The sequence below is a fragment of the Rhinolophus sinicus genome, linkage group LG06 (genome assembly GCF_036562045.2).
Source record: "Rhinolophus sinicus isolate RSC01 linkage group LG06, ASM3656204v1, whole genome shotgun sequence".
In the NCBI taxonomy this organism is placed as follows: domain Eukaryota; kingdom Metazoa; phylum Chordata; class Mammalia; order Chiroptera; family Rhinolophidae; genus Rhinolophus; species Rhinolophus sinicus.
Window position 1 is genome coordinate 21209316 of NC_133756.1, and position 18727 is coordinate 21228042.

The following is an 18727-nucleotide window of genomic DNA, read 5'->3' on the forward strand; positions in this document are numbered from 1 at the left end:
ACAGCCAGGCTTTCTGGGCACAGCCAGGGTTTCTCAGGGCACCACCAGTACTTCTGAGCACAGCCAGACTTCCTGGGCTTCTTAGGGTACCACCAGTCTCCCCGGGCACAGCCAGGTTTTCTCGGCACCACCAGTGCTTCTGGGCACAGCCAGACTTACTGGGCTTCTTAGGGTACCACTAGTCTCCCTGGGCACAGCCAGGGTTTCTCAGGGCACTGCCACTCTCTCTGGGCACAGCCAGATTTCCTGGACACAGCCAGGGCTCTCAGGGCACTGCCATTCTCTCTGGACACAGCCAGATTTCCCGGACTCAGCCAGGGCTCTCAGAGCACTGCCACTCTCTCTGGGCACAGCCACACTACCAGTCTCCCCAGGCACAGCTAGGGTTTCTCAGGGCACTGCCACTCACTCTGGGCCTCTCAGGGTACCGTGCTGAAACAACAGCGGCTCACAGTCAAGGTGCTTAATACTGTCGATGGCGGCTGGTCAAGACACAAAAGCAAACATCCAACAGTTCCACTACATGGTGGTATGTTCAAGCGGTCCATTAAATTAGGGATGGAAGGCAATTCCCCATAGTCCATAGTCATTCGCCAGGGCTGTCCTGGGGGTGAGGGACGAACTTGACCTCACCCGCATCTCCCACAGAGGACTCAGCAAGCCTTTCCTCCTGGAACAAGTCCCGCATCCAGGCTAACTCAGCTGCATGGACACAGGATTCCCTCCAGCTAAGGTCAGAGCGCCGATTCACGTTAGCATTCTCCCTAAGGGCAAGAGTCTGTCGTGCAGGGTGTCAGGCGGGGTCTCTGGTCCCGCTCCCCACATAAGAACGCAGGACATAGTGAGGCCAAACAGGAGACACAGGAAACAGGAGCCACACAGTTCTCAACCCTCACTGTGCCGCTTGCAGTCTCAGCCACCATCTTCTTGCTAGCCCCCATTCTCTGCTAGCATAGCCACAGCAGTTATATTAGGGGCCAATGGCTCAATGGTTACAGCTGACGGCCAACCAGCCACAGCTGACGGCTTCTACTACGCGAACCAGCACCTTTCTGCATGAGGCCGAGAGCCTAGAAACTGCTCTCTGGGGTTCTGTCCCCACACTCCACACCTATAGGCTCTCGCCTCACAATCTACACGACAAGTGTCTTCCGCGAGGGGCCCTGTGCGAGGAGCCTGGAGGTGAATGCAATATCCTGGACACAGCCAGGCTCTGGACACAGCCAGGGTTTCTCAGGGCACTGCCACTCTCTCTGGACACAGCCAGACTTCCCGGGCTCAGCCGGGGCTCTCAGGGCACTGCCACTCTCTCTGGGCACAGCCAGACTTCCTGGATACAGCCAGGGCTCTCAGGGTACCATGCTGGAACAACAGCAACTCACAGTCAAGGTGCTTACATATTCTCGATGGCAGCCAGTCAAGACACAAAAGCAAACATCCGCCAGTTCCACTACATGGTGGTATGTTCCCAAACAGTCAAGTGGTCCATTAAATTAGGGATGGAAGGCAATTCCCCATAGTCCATAGTCATTCGCCAGGGCTGTCCTGGGGGTGAGGGACAACCTTGACCTCACCCGCATCTCCCACGAAGGACTCAGCAAGCCTTTCCTCCTGGGACAAGTCCCACAATCCGGGCTGCCTCAGCAAGCACTTCCCAGCTCACAGGGCCACCACGACCTTCGCTTTCTCTGGCCTATGCTGGTTGGGGAACCGTCCACGTCTTCCCATCCCTCCACGGGGGTCCAGCTCGCCAGCAGCTGCTCCTCCTGGTGTTCCTCAGACTGGGTGTTCATACGCACAAACTGCTCCACCGTCCTTCGGAGAGCTTTGGCCGGCACCATACCCTGCTCGCTGCGCCATGTGTCACGTGGGCAGCCTGCAGGGTCTCTGCTCCCGCTCCCCACATAAGAACACAGGACATGGTGAGGCCAAAAAGGAACACCCACGGAGCTATAGGTAGGGGAGTCATACCACTATATTCTCGCTGGCGGCTGGGTTGGAGAAACAGGAAACAGGAGCCACACAATTCTCAAACCTTACTGCGCCGCTTGCAGGCTCAGCCACCATCTTCTTGCTAGCCCCCATTTTCTGCTAGCGTAGCCACAGCAGTTATATTAGTGGCCAATGGCTCACTGGTTACAGCTGACGGCCAACTAGCCACAGCTGATGGCCATCCAATCACAGTTGATGGCCATTTACTACCTGAGCCAGCACCTTTCTATGTGAGGCCGAGAGCCTGGAAACTGCTTTCTGGGGCTCTGTCCCCACACCCATGTAATTAGTAGAACTTAAAGTTTATATTCGTAATAGATCAGGCTTTTCTCTTACTATGCATTTGCTTACAACCTCTTTTCCATAGATAGTTATCTCAAAGCTGTAGTCCAGGGGTGACAGATTTTTGGCCCATGGACCGCTTTGACCCATAGATGGGATGTGTTTGGCCAGTCAGCCAAACTTAAAATTCTTTGAATGCGTTTAACATCATATGCTTCCCAGTTTTCCAAGATTCCTACCTCTTATTATTGTCTTATACCAGACCCCTCAAGCCTGATCCTCTGCAGCTGGTCAGGCTTCGCTTCCCATCTCTGGAGTAGCTGACTGCAACTCTACCTATCCAACCAGGGATTAGATCATGCCTTTTCCTCCAACATTCCTCGAGAATTTTATGAGCATATATTGTTGCCTAAGTGTGGCCTTTTTTCTTTTGGTTTTGTCCAAGTCAGACACTATCTCTACCTGGGGAAGTTATGCCACATAGACATATGCTCTGTGAGTTCCAAGCCAAGGATTTCTAGTGTTTGAGTTAGTAGCCAGTATCTTTTCCATCATTAACAGTGGGCCAAGAGTCAATATAAGTTAGGTCCAGCTTTAAACTGATAATTTTATAGCTCAACCAGCAGTTTAGCTAAGTGTGGACTTTTGAGTTCAACTGCCTGGCTTCAAATCCTTCGGCTGCATACCGTGTTTCCCCGAAAATAAGACCTAACCAGAAAATAAGCCCTAGCATGATTTTTCAGGATGACATCCCCTGAACATAAGCCCTAATGCGTCTTTTGGAGCAAAAATTAATATAAGACCCGGTCTTATTTTTGGGGAAACACCATAATAGCTGTGTGATCTTAGGCAAGTTACTTGTGCCTCAGTTTTCTCATCTGTAAAATAGCAATAATAGCCTCTACTTCATAGGGTGGTTATGAGGATTAGAAACATTCAAAGTGCTTAGACTAGCAAGTGGTAAACAGTGAGCACTTGATATTAGCTATTTTCTTCCACCTATAGCATATAGTGTCTGGTGTTCTGAAGTGTTTGGTGATGATGTGAAGAACAACCCAACAACTCAATCTAGTCATTTATGAGGTGTTGGCTGTGATGTGTCTGATTAAACTTGAATGTCAACTTTTAGAAATCCATAGCGACCTTCCCAAAGGAAGGGCTCTATTACATTTTGTCACTTAATGGTTGACTTTATACAGTGGAAACAATTCATAGACGGCTAATTTAGAAATGAACTTTTCAAGCCCTCAAATGAAGCTCCTTGTTTGTGGACTTACCCTGTTGAGCAGTAATGAACTTTGCACCAAGTTTCACAGGAGCTGTGCTAACCCAAGCAGAAAGGTACTTTCCAACCTTTGAAAGTTGCATGGGTGGGGAGGGGTGAGAAGTTCCCTTTTGCTGCTTGGTGTTTGGAATCTGCGCACCTCTCATTTATCACTGAATTAGCGTGATGGTGCTAAAGACGTAAGGAAATAGTTGTTTAAAAGCCACACTGTTAGGCTTTAAATTTGAAGCAAACAAGGAAAAGACTGTTGTCCACTCCCCATCGTCTTAGATGAAATAAACTTGGGAGTAAATCCAGAGAAACGTGTCCTTGGATTTTATTCCTTTGTTGAATGATTTCTAGCACTCAGCAGGCTGGGGCTTCCTGAAAACCTCTTGTGCCATTATTCAGTTGCCGGGAAATCTCCCCCCTGGACCTCAGCTGAGCCTTGGGCTGGCATTGGACTCATAGGGCGCTGGCTTTGCTGTCAGGTCAGGGCTTCTTTCTGTGAATGACGATAGCTGTCTTGGAAACACTCCCATTCTGACTTGAGATAAGGAATGGGGAATCCTGCCAACACATGGGAGAGCTGATAGGGACCAGCACACTGCAGGAAGCCACCCTGCCAGCCCATGGGCCTGCGACCAGTGACAGCCAGAAGTAGACTTTCCACTGTCAAGGGCTTGTTCAGATCATGTTACACAGTTGCTACTTCCTAACAACCTAGTTCCTCTGTGTGGCACAGGATTTAGACTTTCCCCAAATGAGGACTATTTGTTCTCTGGGTATCCTGGGCTACCGGCAAGGCCCCTGATGGAGGAAACCTATCATTTCTGGTTTAGTAGATGGGGGACACAAGTCTTTGGCAAAAGGTAGGGAGGTATATATCTGTTGCCTTGTTTTGGAGATGCAAACCCAGCAACAGACTTGACCAGAGTTAGAACTGTTGAAGGAGCAAAGCCTTAATCTAGTCCAAATGACTAATTTTGAGAGTGTCTGTGACGTTCCCAAGGTTACTCTGAAAATCAGTAGCAAAGGAGGGTCTAGAATTAAAGTCTCCCTGTTTCTAGGCCAAAACTCTCCCCCTCATCAGCTGCCTCTCCAGGGCAGGTGTGCTGGGAAAGTCTGCATGCACTATTAAAGAAGTAACAACCAGCAATGGCTCAAAGAAGACACAGTGAGAAACCCGTGACAGAAATTTCACCTTCAATCAAAGGCCTCTGCACAGGGTATGGTGGTGTTAGACACCCAGTGTATTCACACTCCTTCATATATATGTTTTTCAATGACTACCTCAAGCTGCAGGGAGAATAAAGGAGACAAAACCCACTGCTTTCTCTTATCAGCCAGACTGCAGCCAGGGCAACAGACAGAAGTAAAGGTGACGTAGACTAATTAATGAAACTCAGCAGGAAATCAACAAATACAAGGAAACCATCCTGGCATAAATTTTAGAAATATAAGTAAAAGCACCTAAAATGAATGTTGAGATAAAGTTTCTTTATAACCTGCTATTTTGTAAATTATATGTTTGGTATCCTATGACCAGCACTGCTTCCATACAGCAGCAGGCAGGGCTCAAATACATGGGGGAGCCACAAAAGTCCACCCTCATTGTGTAGCCGGGCTCTAGTCACCCTCTCACCCTGCCCTGCCCAACAACCCAGAAACAGGCTGATATCCCAGCATCCACACTTTGGAGGAAATAGAGCTTGCAAACGGCTTGCTCTATGGAGAGCATTCTTTTGTCGTAACAAAATGAGAATTTTTTTCATAGCATTCTGCCCTGACAGTACTAAGTGCAACAGAGGATCTTGGAGGAGGGTTTTCTGCTTTGCTTTGTTTCCCTAATGAGAATATGCCTTACCTAAAACCCATGGCTTCATTCAGTATCAGGCTTGGGAGGCTGGTTGACTGTATATTAATAGATTAACCCACCCAGGCACTGGCAAATGCTCAGGAGTGTTTGCTAAATGCAGCAATGCGGGAAGATTGGAAATACTGTCTGTGGTTCTTACAGGAATTGCATTCATGTATTTGAGGAGTCACATTTTCACAGATGGAATATATTTACCATGTACATGATTTTTCCTCTGGGGACATGGTTAAATTGAAGTATGCTATGAATTGGAAAACTTGGTTTTGGTCACTGAACTTGAGTTCTCACTTTAACAGTCCCAGAAATTGCAAATGGAAATGCTTTTAGGGGCCAAAAAGGTAATACAAGTGTTTAAAGTAGCCTCTTCTCACTCCAACTGATTGTTGCCTTGTTGCCTTATGGGAATGAGGCCCAGTGTTGCCAGATCTTTTTTTTTTTTTTTTTTATAGGCCAGAAACCAGGTTTATTTGAGAAATCCCCCCGTTTTGAAATGTTAGGAACTTATTCTATCATTTTGTCTAAATAAAACATACCTGGGCCATATGGCTTCTGATTCAAACTTTCTGCCTTGCCTAAGAATTCAAGTAGTACATATTTTACTGAAATAGATGTTGCATGATCTCTTTTAAGTGTATGAGTTTTACTACTTAAATATCTATTTTGTTTTAACTGAAAAATTTAAAACATATACAACAAGCCAAGAATAACCATTCTAAGAAAACTGCTGTCGGTAAATGCTACCTCAGAGTGAAGCACAGAAGATTTCATAAATTATTCCCAGTGGTTTCAGTCTGAATGCAGACTGGTGTCTGAGAACCCCCCACCTCCAAACTTGTTGGCACAGAAAGGGCCACACACCTCCCCTTACGTCAGGCCGCAGCATCCCCATTCCTTACTGGTAGAAATTAATATTTTTCTACAGATGGACTCAAATCAAAATTATCTCACTAAAAAGACATGTTTGATTTTTTTAAATTGGAAAGATACAAAGGGAGTTAAAATGAAGTGTAGGAAGTAAGGTAGTAGGTATCTGTGTGCAACCTCTATGCACAACCCCCAGAAGCCTCGACGCCTGAGGTACAGACTCCCCTGATGGTCCTTCCAGCCCTGGAAGCTGAGAACTTGCTGAAATTTGAAAAGTAGTTTGGCCTTTGGCATCATAGATATACCTCCCGATCAATATGGGTTTAAGCAAAGATTTACAGGTGGTCAGTTGGTGGGTTTTTTAAAAGCCAGCTATGATCCCATCATTGTATTTCTAAGCAAAATGTAAACTGTAAATACATTCTCTTAAACATCACAGTGAAAAACAAGTACCCGTATGTGTGACAGAGCAGGCAGATGGCTCCACCTGCTCTGTCCTTGGCAAAGGCCCTTGGCCTCACTTGTGGAAATGCCGGCTTCACGTCTACACGGATACCCATGTGGTGCCACTCCACTGGAGCACCGATGGACCCCAAAGGCAGGGCAGGGCGGGGCGGGGGGAGGGGAGCATTTTGAAATATTTCCAAGAACTCTGTCCAGCTGTCTGTCTTCCAGCTCACAAGCGCTGCACAAAACTACAAGGACACCGATGAGACCACGGGTCTGTTGCCATTCTCTAGGGAAGACTTGGCTTGGAGTGTGGCTGCCTGGATTCGAAAATGTGTCCTTGACTCCATGGAGTAATTCTTGTAGTTTTGCCTGGAAGAGACCATAGAATCAGACACATGAGGCTGCTTTTCCTTTAGTCTGAGCTGTGGAAGCCCACCAGGCAAGAAAGATTTGTAGAGGCATAAATCCTTCTCTGTTTAAAGAAAGAGTTGGGCCCTGCCCGCTACGGGTCAGCAGAAGGGTGTGTAGTCTCACCCAGGTAGCATGCCCTCTGGAACTACTCTTGGTCTTGTTGGGTCCCCACGCTTGAGGAAGTGATTTCAAGAGGTAGATCCATGGGCGGGAAGGCAGGAGACCTGGGTCTTCACACAGCCCCGTGGCTGGCTTGTCTGTGACCCTGGGTAATTCTCCCTGCTTCTGGGATTCCAATTTTTCATTGGTAAGTTGAGGAGGAAGCCTCCCTCCATCAGCCGAGAGCTGGCTCCAGGGACGGGGCCCAGCGCCCGCACGGCCACTCACTGCCCCGGCAGCACCCTCCCTTACTGCTCCTTTGGCTCCTCTGCCCCCAGCCAGGGTGAAGCTCCTGAGCTCGTGGGGAACGAAGGACTGACCAAGGCTAACTAAGCCTTACTTGGCAGTTTCCAAGAGTTTGACAGCCTCTTCGTTTCTGCCTTGCTCCATGAACAGCAGGGCCAGCTCCAGCAGTGCATTTGGGATCAAGTAGTGGTCATATTTAATCTTCTTTTCACTGTGGGACAGAGGAGGACATGGCTTACAGGCTGCGCCCTTCAGACGTCCTTCAGGCTTCTCCTCCCAAACCTTCCCCGAATGGGAGGATCCCACCCATGCCCTCAAGTAGGGTTTTCTGATCTGAGTTCCAATTTGGGAAGGTTCCCATACCTAGCCCTAGAAAGGCTTAGGGTCCACAGCAGAACCTTCCAGACATGGTGCTTCCGTGTGCAGAGGTGCTTCCTCTGCACCTGGGACCCCAACTCCGTAACAACCTATGGCTCATGTCATACCCTTAGCCCACACCCACCTCAGTCCCCAACGCCCCTTCTCCAGGTTAATGATTTACTGAATTGGGAGGTCTCATGTCTCCAATCTGGCCCCTCTGACCTACCCACCATGCTGCCCCGGAGACATCCTTTTAAAACTCAGATCTGCCCTGCATGGTATCCTTCCTGGTTGTCTTCTGTGTACAGGATAAAGTTCTGCCTTGTAAACAAAATAGCCAGACCCTTTCTTAGTCTATCTCCACCCCCTTATTTCATCTGCAACTTTTTCCCTCTGTACTTCTTAACCCAGGGAAGGAACGACCTAATCACTGTCCCCCGCCAACCTCAGGTGTCTTTCTGTGCCCAAACGTTTGCACATGCTGTGTACCTACTCCACTTAAAACTCCTCCTTAGCTTTCTCCGCCTGATAAACCCCACGATTTAAACAGCATCATTGGACAGCCTTTCCTGGTATCTCGCTTTAGATTTAGGTCCCTTCTCAGGCACCTGCAGCCAGCCCTTTTCTGCTCTCCCCTAGCACAGCGCGGATCATACCAGATTGAGTTTCCTACAGCTGTCTGTAACATTCATAATCCCCCAGGGCAACAGCAGAGTTGCTGAAATACAAACTCTAGGGGGCACCATTCACACGAAATTCAGTGCGGATGGGCTTCTATAGTCGGTCAAACTGATGGCCCTGGGGACAAGGTCTGAATGATGTGTGCCCAGCAAGGGTCTTGGCACAGAGTAGGCAGGCACTAGTACATGTGTAGTGAATGGGAGAAGGCTGGGGCCAGGCACTGGCGTGTGCGTACGGATGGAGAAGCCCTGAAACTACGCAGAGACCCACCCCCTGCAGTAGGCAGTCTGGAGTAGGAGCAGCCAGAGATACTTACTTAGCAGAGATGCTCCTGAAATTCTCCTCGGCCTCCCGGACACGGCCCAGGTATTTCAGACACAGGCCTTTCAGCAACTTCACCAAGCACTCGTCATCCACTGAGTACTCATTCTCTGAGAAAGGGGAGAGGAGAAAACAGGTTTGTTCATTTCTGCAACAGAAATGGGGCCCCTACTCTGCTGAGCCCTGGGAATACAGAGGTGGGGTCCTGTCCTCAGGGAGCTCACATCCAGGAAGGAAAGACAAATACTGAGACGATGACAATACACTGAGATCAGGACTGACTGAAGGAAGTCCAGAGGCTATGGGAGCCCAGAGGAGGCCTTGGCCCTACATGGGGGACAACGGATAGCTTGGAGGAGCTGCCATTGAAGCTCAGTCTAGAAAGGCAAAGGTCAGTTACCAGGTAGAGAAGAAAGGACATTTTTGGCAGAGGGAGCCTTCAACTGTAAAGACCTGCGGTCTGACACAGCTGGCAGGTTCAAGGACCTAGGGGTAGTCACCTGGGCCCTTTTCCAGCATCTCTTCAGCCTTGTTGATAATCTCAAGTATCCCGTCTGTGAGCTCTGGCTGCTTCCCAATCACAGCGTAGCCATTCCAAATGTACATCATTTCCTGAGGGCAGGGGAGCAAGTCAGTCCTAGGTTTCCTCCTCAATGGGGCCTCAGTTTCCCCATCTGTAAAGTGGGCAACTCAGATCAGAAGATCACTAAAGGCCCTCTAGTTCCTAAATTGTGGGGGAACCATAATTTACTTAAGCACTTCAGGATTTCTAGTAGGGCTTAAGACCATGCCATCCTCTCTCCTATTCCCCCAAGGCACTGGGCTTGAGTTACCATCATGAAAACTATGAAACATATCCTGATTCCTTTTTCTGCTTTGACTTCTAGGATGCTCAGAATACTATATTAAATTTTCATTTATAGTAATTCTGTTAGATTAGCATTTCCTGAACTGTCAAACCCGGTAATAGGTGTAAAAGTAATTTGTATACATAAAGTTCTAGGAAGACATTATTTTTGTTATGGTTCTTGTCATTATGTTCTAGGGAAGAAAGTTAAGTTTAGGCTAGAATTTCTCAAAATCATCATATGGTCCTAAGTTAGCAAATGTTCCATTAAAAAAAGTTCTGTAGTCAAATAAATTAGGGAAAAATCGTATTCAAGCTTCTTCTTGGAGACTTAACCCTGCAGATCAGCATTTAAAGGCTCTGAGAAGGTCTACAGTGTATAAACTTTTTTTAGGCTAGTCTCCCTAATGTATTTAATCACAGAAATCATTTTATGCAAAGATGGCGTTTTACAGATTATAGTTTGGGAAATTCTCCTCTAAATTTTTGATACAGTTACTTCCCCTGCCCTTCCTTACAACACCCCCTCCCATTTGATGATGACAGCTTTCCTGTATATTTTTAAATATAAAATATTTCAAACTTTGTTTAGAGATATTCAGGATACAAGCTCTAAATAAATTCTATAAATATTGAACTTTTTGATTTATAAAGTATTTGACACATTTATCAGCTGATTCTCATAACTGTTCTATGAAACGAGCAAGGTACATATTATTCCCATTTGCCATTAAGGGAAGGGGGACCTTACCCAAGGTCACACAGTTGGTGAATAGCAGAGTCAGGACCAGAAAAAGGTCTCCAAAGTCCCCTCCTACTTTTCTTGGCTGCCTTACTATTTGAATAACAAGGACTCTCAACGAACTGGAAACTTCTCTGCTAAAATCATGCATGATATTAGCACTGTAACAGTGATTCAGAACATGGGCTCTGGAACCAGACTATCTGGGTTCAAATTCTGACTCTAACACACTAGCTGTGCGACCGGTACAAGTTATTTTATCTTTCTACTTACTGCTTACCCACTTATTATCTACATAGTTTGTCTTTCTACTTTTATTACTTATCTATTAGGCCTTAGTATCCCCATATGTAAAATGAGGGTGCCATCAGCACCTACTCAGAGTGTTGTTGTGAGGATCAAATGAGGCCACAGGCAATGGGTGTAAGGAGCCTTGAACACAGCAGGTGCCCAACAACATGTTAGCTGTTGTCATTGTTATTTCAGAGTTGAATATAACACAATCCCAGGCCTCAAAAAAGCTCTGTCCAAGTGAAGGGAACAGTGTAAACAACAATTATCATCATGTGACAAGACTGAAACAGACAGGGTAGGAACACAAACAGCTGAGTGACGCTTCTGCCTGGGGGCAGGGGTGTGGGACAGTCTAGGAGGGCTGCTCTTTCTGCCTCCAGGTATTTTTAGCCTGTGTATTTGTCTCCCCAAACCCCTCCCAGGGGACCAGCACTCTCTCAGAGGCAGGGGCTGGCTCAGACTCATCTGTGTTCCTCCCCCAAATCCCAGATAAATTGTGAAATCCTCTCCAGGCCCCTGAAGCATGAAGGTCTTTCTCCCTTATCCTGTCCCCTAGTCCATGGTTGTATCCCTGGCTCTCAGCGAATCCCTATGATTCTGAACTGGAGTGCAGGGCCAGCCAAGACCCTCCTACCCACCAGAGCAGGGATTGGCAATGAGATAGGTTTGGGGGAGAGGTAGCGTCTGGACTTCCGGATGGCAAACTTCTCTGTAGGTAGAGATTTCCCAGCAATCTTGAGTTTCAGGCCTGGCACAGCTCTACAAAAGAGACGAGGAAGGTAGGGTGAGGGGGAGAACAAGCTGAAGGGAACTGAGTCCCCAGACTGCCCAGCCTCTGCTTGACACCTCTCTGCGCCTCAGTTTCCCCATCTATGTGAGGATGGTGTTAGACTCATAGCCTTTGGGTGTGGCCTTATTTCACCACCTCCTGTGGCTAGGCGAGGGGCCCCTCCACACCAGCGGCAGAAGTGAGAATGTCCACAAACAGCCCAGTCCTGCTCTGCCTCCTGGTTGTCTCTCCTCCACTTCCAGGCCCCGTTTCCGGAAGGCCCAGTGGAAGTCTGACCCCATTTCACAGGGGAGACTAACACCCAGAAAAAGGAGGGACCTGTCCAAGACCGCACAGCTCGAACCTTTAATTAACTCTTGCCACGTGACTTGTGGCCTCCGCAGCTGTTTCCAAAGGCAGAGTAAAATGTGGTATGCAGCTAGGCAAGCCATCACCTCTGGAGCCTCATCCACCCACCTCCAGCCCACCCGCCGATTTCTGCCACAGTCATGGGGTGTGGCTGTGACCCTCAAGCCTGAGCCGTCCAGGTTCAGGAAACAGCTGGACTAGTTGTGAGGTCCCCCTGCCAAACACTTTCCCAGCTTATTCACTGTGAACCTCTCTGGGCCTGGTTTCTCATCTCTAAAATGGAGATAATGATATGAAGGGAAACAGAACTTGCCACCCCAAAATTTGGCATAAGGATTATTTTAGGATGGTTATTTTTAAGAAACAGCAGACACAAGAAAAACTGAAAATCTAGTAGAAGTTACCTTCTATAGAAGTTACATTTATAAGGGAAATCCGCATTTGTAAGGGTGTCTCCCTCTCTGTACCAGGAAGAAGAGGATGATTGAATCTCTAGAAACTCTTAGCCATAGAGAAGGCAGACACTTAAATCTGTACAACAATCATCCCTCCTTTACTGCGCTCTGCCTAGAAACCTCCCTTAACTGGCTTCCCACCCCGACATCTTCTTTCATCTTTAGTTGGAGATGGTATTTAAGGTGATGGCTCGGGCCATTTCAGAGAGTTCCTCAGTTTTCCTAGATATCTCCCATGTATACAGGAGGTATACGTGTTATTAAACTTCTGTTTGTTTTTCTTCTGTTAATCTTTTATTATGGGGGATCTCAGCCAAAAACCCAGAAGAAGAGAGGAAAAATTATCTTCCTTCCCCACAGATAATTGGACAGTGACGTGAGATGGAGAAACGGAAGCACTCAGTAAATGACAAATGCCCTATGATTGTGACATTGGTAGCCCAGGAAGCTCAGATTACCTCCACTTCCAGGTCTGTAAGTTGGGGCCAACCCTCACCACAGCTGGAGGAAGGCCCTAGGCTCCATTCTCAGCCAGCCAAGGCTGAGCCCTGCTCCAGGCCCCTCACAGAAGGCAAACACAGCAGGACAGGTAGGAGTAGAAACAGCCACCATTTAGTGGCTCCAGGCCCTACTCCAGAGTCTTTAAATACACTCGCTATTTGATTCCCAAAAGAACCCTGCCAGGCAAAGGTTGTTATTCCCATTTTATAGATGCTGAAACTGTGCAAAATGACACAGCTAAGAAAAGGCAGAGGCTGGATTTAATCCTGTTTATTTGATTCCAATTCCTTGGCTCTCTACTGTGTTTCTCTGAGTGTATCAGGTTAACTCAGCAGAAGGGACCTCTCTAGACCTGTGTCCAATCTGTCCTACTGACCTGATGAAAGAAGCTCAGTGGAAAGGATGTTGACAAAACCACTTTGGTGAAAGAAAGCCTCTGAACAGATTCAAAGGGCGCTAACAAGCAGTAATAGGAGGAGGTGGTGATGGAAAGGCATGACCGTGGCACGTGGGGCAACCCTGGAGGAGGGTCAGGGAGCTCAGCGCCAGGAGAGATGACACCCCCACCCTCTCCCTCTCTGGAGCCCACAGGTCAGGGTGTCTGTGGACAGAGGCTGGCTGAGAACTAGGATGGGGTGCAAGTAGGGCTCACCTAAACAACTCCACCTCGTCATCCCCAAATGGCTTGTAGTCCTCCTTCCCAAACATGCTGAGGTAGGCGGCCTTCATGTAGATGTAGGTGGCCTGTGCGAGGCAGAGCAACAGTCAAGTGTGAGCAAGCCGCCCTCCAACTGCAGCCCCAGACTGGCACACATACCTTATTTGGACCTCATTTGGCACAAACACCTCACCTGGCCCAGTAGAGTAGCTAACATTATCCCCAAGCCCCAGGAGAGAAACTGAGGGTGAGGCAGCTGAAGCAACTTGAGGTCTTGAGCTGCTAGTTAAATCCAGGACGAGACCAAGTCAAAGCAGCTGCCTTCTTCACTCAGAATCAGTGGAGAGAATGACGTAAGCAACTAGTAGAAGCACAGGGCAGAACGGAGGCTAGGACAGACACACAGACAGGGCAGCAAGGACTTCTGGGAAGCAGTTACTTCAGACTGGGCCCTGGAAGGCCAGTGGGAAGATACACAGAGACCAGAGAATGGACCTTCCAGGCAAGGGGAACAGCCTGAGCAGAGCCTGTGTATAACTAGCATACAAATAGGTAGTATGACGTATGGGACGCATAAAAGAAGAGGTGTGAGGCCAGAAGAGTGAGCTGGGACCTGGATCAGGGCTTAGCTCAGGGTCCCTTGGTGGATCTCTCTCACTGTGTGCCAGGCACTTTACAGACATCACTTCATTTGATCCCAAAGACAATGCTACTCAGAAAGGAATCCTACCCTACCTCTGCTTCCTGGGACCTCAGGGCTGCTGGGGGCAGAGCTGGGAGTGACTCCAGGTTTGTGTGGCTTTAAGGGCCTTGTCCGCTAGATCAGCAGCCGCCCCTTTGAGAGAAGTTCAGGAGGTACAAACCCTCCCTCCCTGCTCCCAGAGATCCATCCCTCCCCCAGAGGTCCAATGCCAGCGGAGCCTGGCTCTATGCTGCCTCCAGTGGCCAAGGCTTGAACCACAGTGCCTGCCAGCTGGGGCTGCTGCCAAGGAACTACATTACATGCCTGTTGCCCAGAAAGAAGTGTAGTGGGTGGAGGAGGAAAGGGAGCAGGATATCCTGGAGTCTAGTCTCTGGAGAAGATAAAAAGCAGCCTCTACCTGGCAGCCCCACCCACGCTGAAGCCCAGAGCTACTCCCAGTTCCACTCTGCCCTCAGCACCTCAGTTTGCCCTTCAAAAATGAGGAAAAGCTGGTTATTGTGGAGTGTGGTGGGAAGACTCTCCCCTCATTGAAACTCTTCCCCATTCCATCTTTAATTTCTCAGTGTCATCCTTGCCTTCTCTGTCTTCCCCACCCTGGCACTGAGTCACCAAGTCCCCACGATTTTACCTCTCAACAAGCTCTTGAATCCCACTGGCCCTGTCCTATCAGTCACCTCAATTACTGCACCCGCCTCCACACTGTCCCCGGCTCCATGCCACCAGGGATGTCTTCCTACTGTCCTATTTCATATGGTCTCCTAACCCATCTCCCTGCTCCCATTCCTGCCCCCTGCAAGCCATTTCCCACACCATCGCCACTTTGATATTTTTAAGTCAAATCACATCAGTCCATCCTTGAAATCTCATGATATTCCATTACACTAAGGATAAAATCCTCCATCACACTTAAGATAAAACCCAAACTCCCTGTCATGTCCTGGGAGACCCTATCCAGTCTCCCCCAGTTTCTTCTCCAACTTCGTCTCCTGTTTCTCCCTCCCTCTCATCACTCAGCCTCACTGGCCTCTGGGCTATTTCCAGAACACATCAAAGGCACTCAGCTTCTGCGTGCAGGTGCCCAGTAACTGGAGGAGGGATTTATTAAGCACAGATCTAAGCCACAAGTGTCAAGGGCTCCTTCACTGTCAGATTAACATCCAACAGCCACCCAAGGCCCTCCGTGACCTGCTTTTCTGGCTCCTCTTTGGCCATTTCTTCCCCATTGCTCCTTAAACTCACCCCAGGCCTCTGCCTTCCCGCTGCCTAGGATGCCACTGCCTTTTCCCTGCCAGGCTTATCAGCTGGCTTCCTCTAGGAGACTTCTACTCCCCCTGGGCAGCTCACCCCCACTGAGTCACCGGTAGTCAGGGTGGATGCGGTGACCTCCAGTTGTGAGACCCAGGGACATCCAACTTATCAAGGGATGTTATGGGGCCACAACGATGGAAAATGGTGTCCCTGAGGGGTGTCCTGTCTCCACAGGGTTATCTGACTGTTTGCCCATTGATTCTACACATTGATTTTGCTGGATTTCTCTACCAGGGTTTGTGTCGTCAGATAGTCCCTGTCCTCAAGAAGCTTATAGCCAGTGGCTTCGAGGGGATGGTCCCTCCACAGGCCCCTGCACACCCACCCACAACCCTTCCCTTGGCGACACGGAACCTCTTGGCAGCACCCTGGCTTCTGAGTTTGCCCTTGCTGTTCTCTTGGCTCGGGGTGCCCTTTCACTTCCTCCACTCTGCCACCAGGATTCTTCTTCCTTCAGAACTGGGTTCAGATGTTTCCTCTTCCAGAAGCTTTCCTTGTCTTCTTGGCTGCGCTGCCCAGGGCTCCCTCGGAGCTCCCCTCAGATTCCCCCATTACAGCACGGAGCACACAGTTGTTACCACCTAGTTTCTGGCCATCTCAAGCTGCAAGCACTGGGGGAAACACAAAGGCTCCACAGGGGCAACGCCCACAGTCCAGCAGAGAGAGATCCTGGGGGGAAGGGAGCTGCGGGGGAGGGGGTAGGCAATGTGTAGGCAATGGCCACAGGCCAAGTCCCTCGAGCTAGAAGTTGGAGAACTCTGTGGAAGCCAAGTGCTGCAGATTAGCAATGAATGAGGCCCTGGCATTTGAGTTGTTACAACCCCCACTTTCATAGGAAACCCTTCTGAGGAAAGCATTGCAGAGAGAGAGGGGCTGGCCACTCCTAAAGTCACACAGTGAGGTGGAGACTGAAGTGACTCACTGCCAGGCATCCTGACACCTGGGAAGCCTGGCCCTCCCTCTGCTCCTCACAGCAGTGGTGTGACCACCCCAGGCCTCTTTCCCCGTGTTCATGTACCCAGCTGCCTGCAGCACTCCACAGAAGGCTTCTAGGTCATTTTAGTTCAAAAAGGTTCCCAGAGTCTGTGCTCTTATTGAGAGTGGGAGGCAACGAGGAATGAGTGTCTGGCCCACAGAGCCTGGGCCTGAGGAAGCGCCTTCAGCAGAAGGGTGAGCTCAAGGCGCTCTTGGAGGACTTGAGGAGCAAGAGGTAAGCAGAGGCCTTTGAGTCACACAGAGCTGTCTTCAAATCCAGTGCTTGTCACTGACAGTTGTGTGGAGGAAATGGCAAGTACTGGGCACATAGTAAGAGCTCAGGGAAAGCCTGTTCCTTCCCCCAGCCCCACCTGCCCCAGATCCAGAGAATTCCCTTTCAGCATGGTCCCCAGGCAGGAATACTGAAAAGGGACTTCCATGAAGAGGTAGGGAGGGATGAGAAAGGGACTCAAGGTCATTGAGACACATGTGCTACGCATTGCCAATACCAGATTAGATGCTCTCTGATGATCTAGATGGTTCTTAGATTCTTGGTTCAGAATTCTGTGCTCATTACTATGATGATAATGGCCAATACTTATTTTACCACTTAACATTGATGTTACAAGTTGTCACGTATGGTGGGCACCTGTTCTATTTGCTTTTGCCTACATGGCACCTCTTTAACCCCCACCCCACTCCCCCAAAGCTTCTTTCAGGGACATCACTTCACTTTTCTTCCAGGGAACCACCCCTCTTCTACTCTTGATTCATGAGTTGTCCCAGCCCTGTTTTTCCAGGCATCAACATGCGATCTGTGTCAGACCAGTGAGGCTCTATTATGGGCCTTCAGATGAGATCAAAGGGAAGACATGAGTTAGGGGCAGGCAGCCCATGGCCACCCTGCCTGTCCCATGGAGAGAACCTGCCTGCACTCCAAAGATGTCATAGAGAAGAGTACATCCACAGATGGAAAAACCAAGCCCAGATGACCTAATTTGAATTCCTGGATCCAGCCCTACCTGAAGTCAGCTGTGCCTAGAATTTTCAGTCATATGAACCCATGAGCCTTTTGTGTTTTAGATCTGCATAGTCCAATACAGTGGCCACTAGCCCCATGTGACTTTTTAAATTTAAATTTGAATTAATTAAAATGAAATGAAATTGAAAACATCCAGTTTCCCGGTTGCACTGGGAACATTTGAAGTGTGCTCAGTGTGCACCTGTGGCTGTGGCTCCCGTACTGGAAGATGCAGAAATAGAACATTCCCACCATAATGGAAGGTTCGATTGGACAGACTAACCGAAACAGCGTGAGTCTTGTGTCTGTCCTTTGTGACTAAAAATTTTGGCCAATACATTGTAGTTTGAAAGTTTCTCGGCCCCTCATGGTCTTTAGTTCCTTCCAACCCTGAGTCCCATTAGAATTTATGGTTCTGTTTAAATTCCAGCTGGGACATCTGTGTTACAATCTGGGTTGGCCTGGCCCCCCAGTGGCCCCCGGCCCATGGTGTCAGCCCACCTTGGACCAGGAGTTCTCCTTGCTGAGCAGGTCGGCGTAGAAGTAGGCCATCTTCCACTGGCCCTTGTAGGTGAAGCACCACATCAGCTCCCAGTAGCACATATGGTGGAACTGCTTCCAGTGCTGCTGCGCCTCACAGCACTCCTCGAACCGCCGGATGGCCTGTGGGCACCAGTGGTCAGCCTCAGCACGTGCACCCCTGGCCCACGCCTGCCCCACTCTCTGTGCCCTCTGCACCCCCAACCGCACAGTAGGCCCAGCCTCCTCCAGTGCAGTGGTCCAGGCCTGTGCCAGGCTGCAGGGGTGGGGGAGGGGAGGATTAGGGAGATGGGCGATCTGGCTCCCAGTCCCGATTCTTCCCCAAGTCTCCCACGGCCTTGGGCCGTTACTGCCCCTCTCTGGGATACTAGTCTTTTAGTCACAAATTGAAAGGACAGGATGGAGCTATAATGGAGGGATAACCGGCAGTGGAAAGTGTTAATATTAAAGTAATATAATAATGTCTATGCCTCAGAGCAAACTCCAAAGGTTTCAGTAGCTCCTACGAAGTGACCTGGACCTGGGGCATCTGTCCTGATACCTGAGGAATCACAACCAGGGCCAGTGAGAGACCCTAGAACTCCACGTCACAAAGTCCATCCTGGGCGTTGGCTTAGTGCTGAGGTCACTGCCAGG

The 18727-nt window shown here is 49.1% G+C and overlaps 1 protein-coding gene across 4 annotated transcripts in view; it reads right to left on the minus strand.

Annotated features, from left to right (window-relative positions):
• Positions 1-6626: 6626 nt before the first annotated feature.
• Positions 6627-18727, minus strand: part of TTC39A (tetratricopeptide repeat domain 39A) — a 48321-nt gene continuing 36220 nt past the window's right edge. For 3 of the 4 annotated variants that reach the window (XM_074334709.1, XM_074334707.1, XM_074334708.1), the window contains 7 exons: positions 18053-18214; positions 13539-13630; positions 11431-11551; positions 9410-9521; positions 8905-9019; positions 7642-7758; positions 6851-7100 (listed from right to left, as the gene is read on the minus strand). In XM_074334709.1, coding sequence (XP_074190810.1) covers positions 6977-7100; positions 7642-7758; positions 8905-9019; positions 9410-9521; positions 11431-11551; positions 13539-13630; positions 18053-18214 — 843 coding nt within the window. In that variant the 3' untranslated portion in view covers positions 6851-6976. Of the gene's footprint in view, positions 7101-7641; positions 7759-8904; positions 9020-9409; positions 9522-11430; positions 11552-13538; positions 13631-18052; positions 18215-18727 lie in introns of all 4 variants that reach the window. The other variant, XM_019742882.2, reaches the window with a different exon arrangement.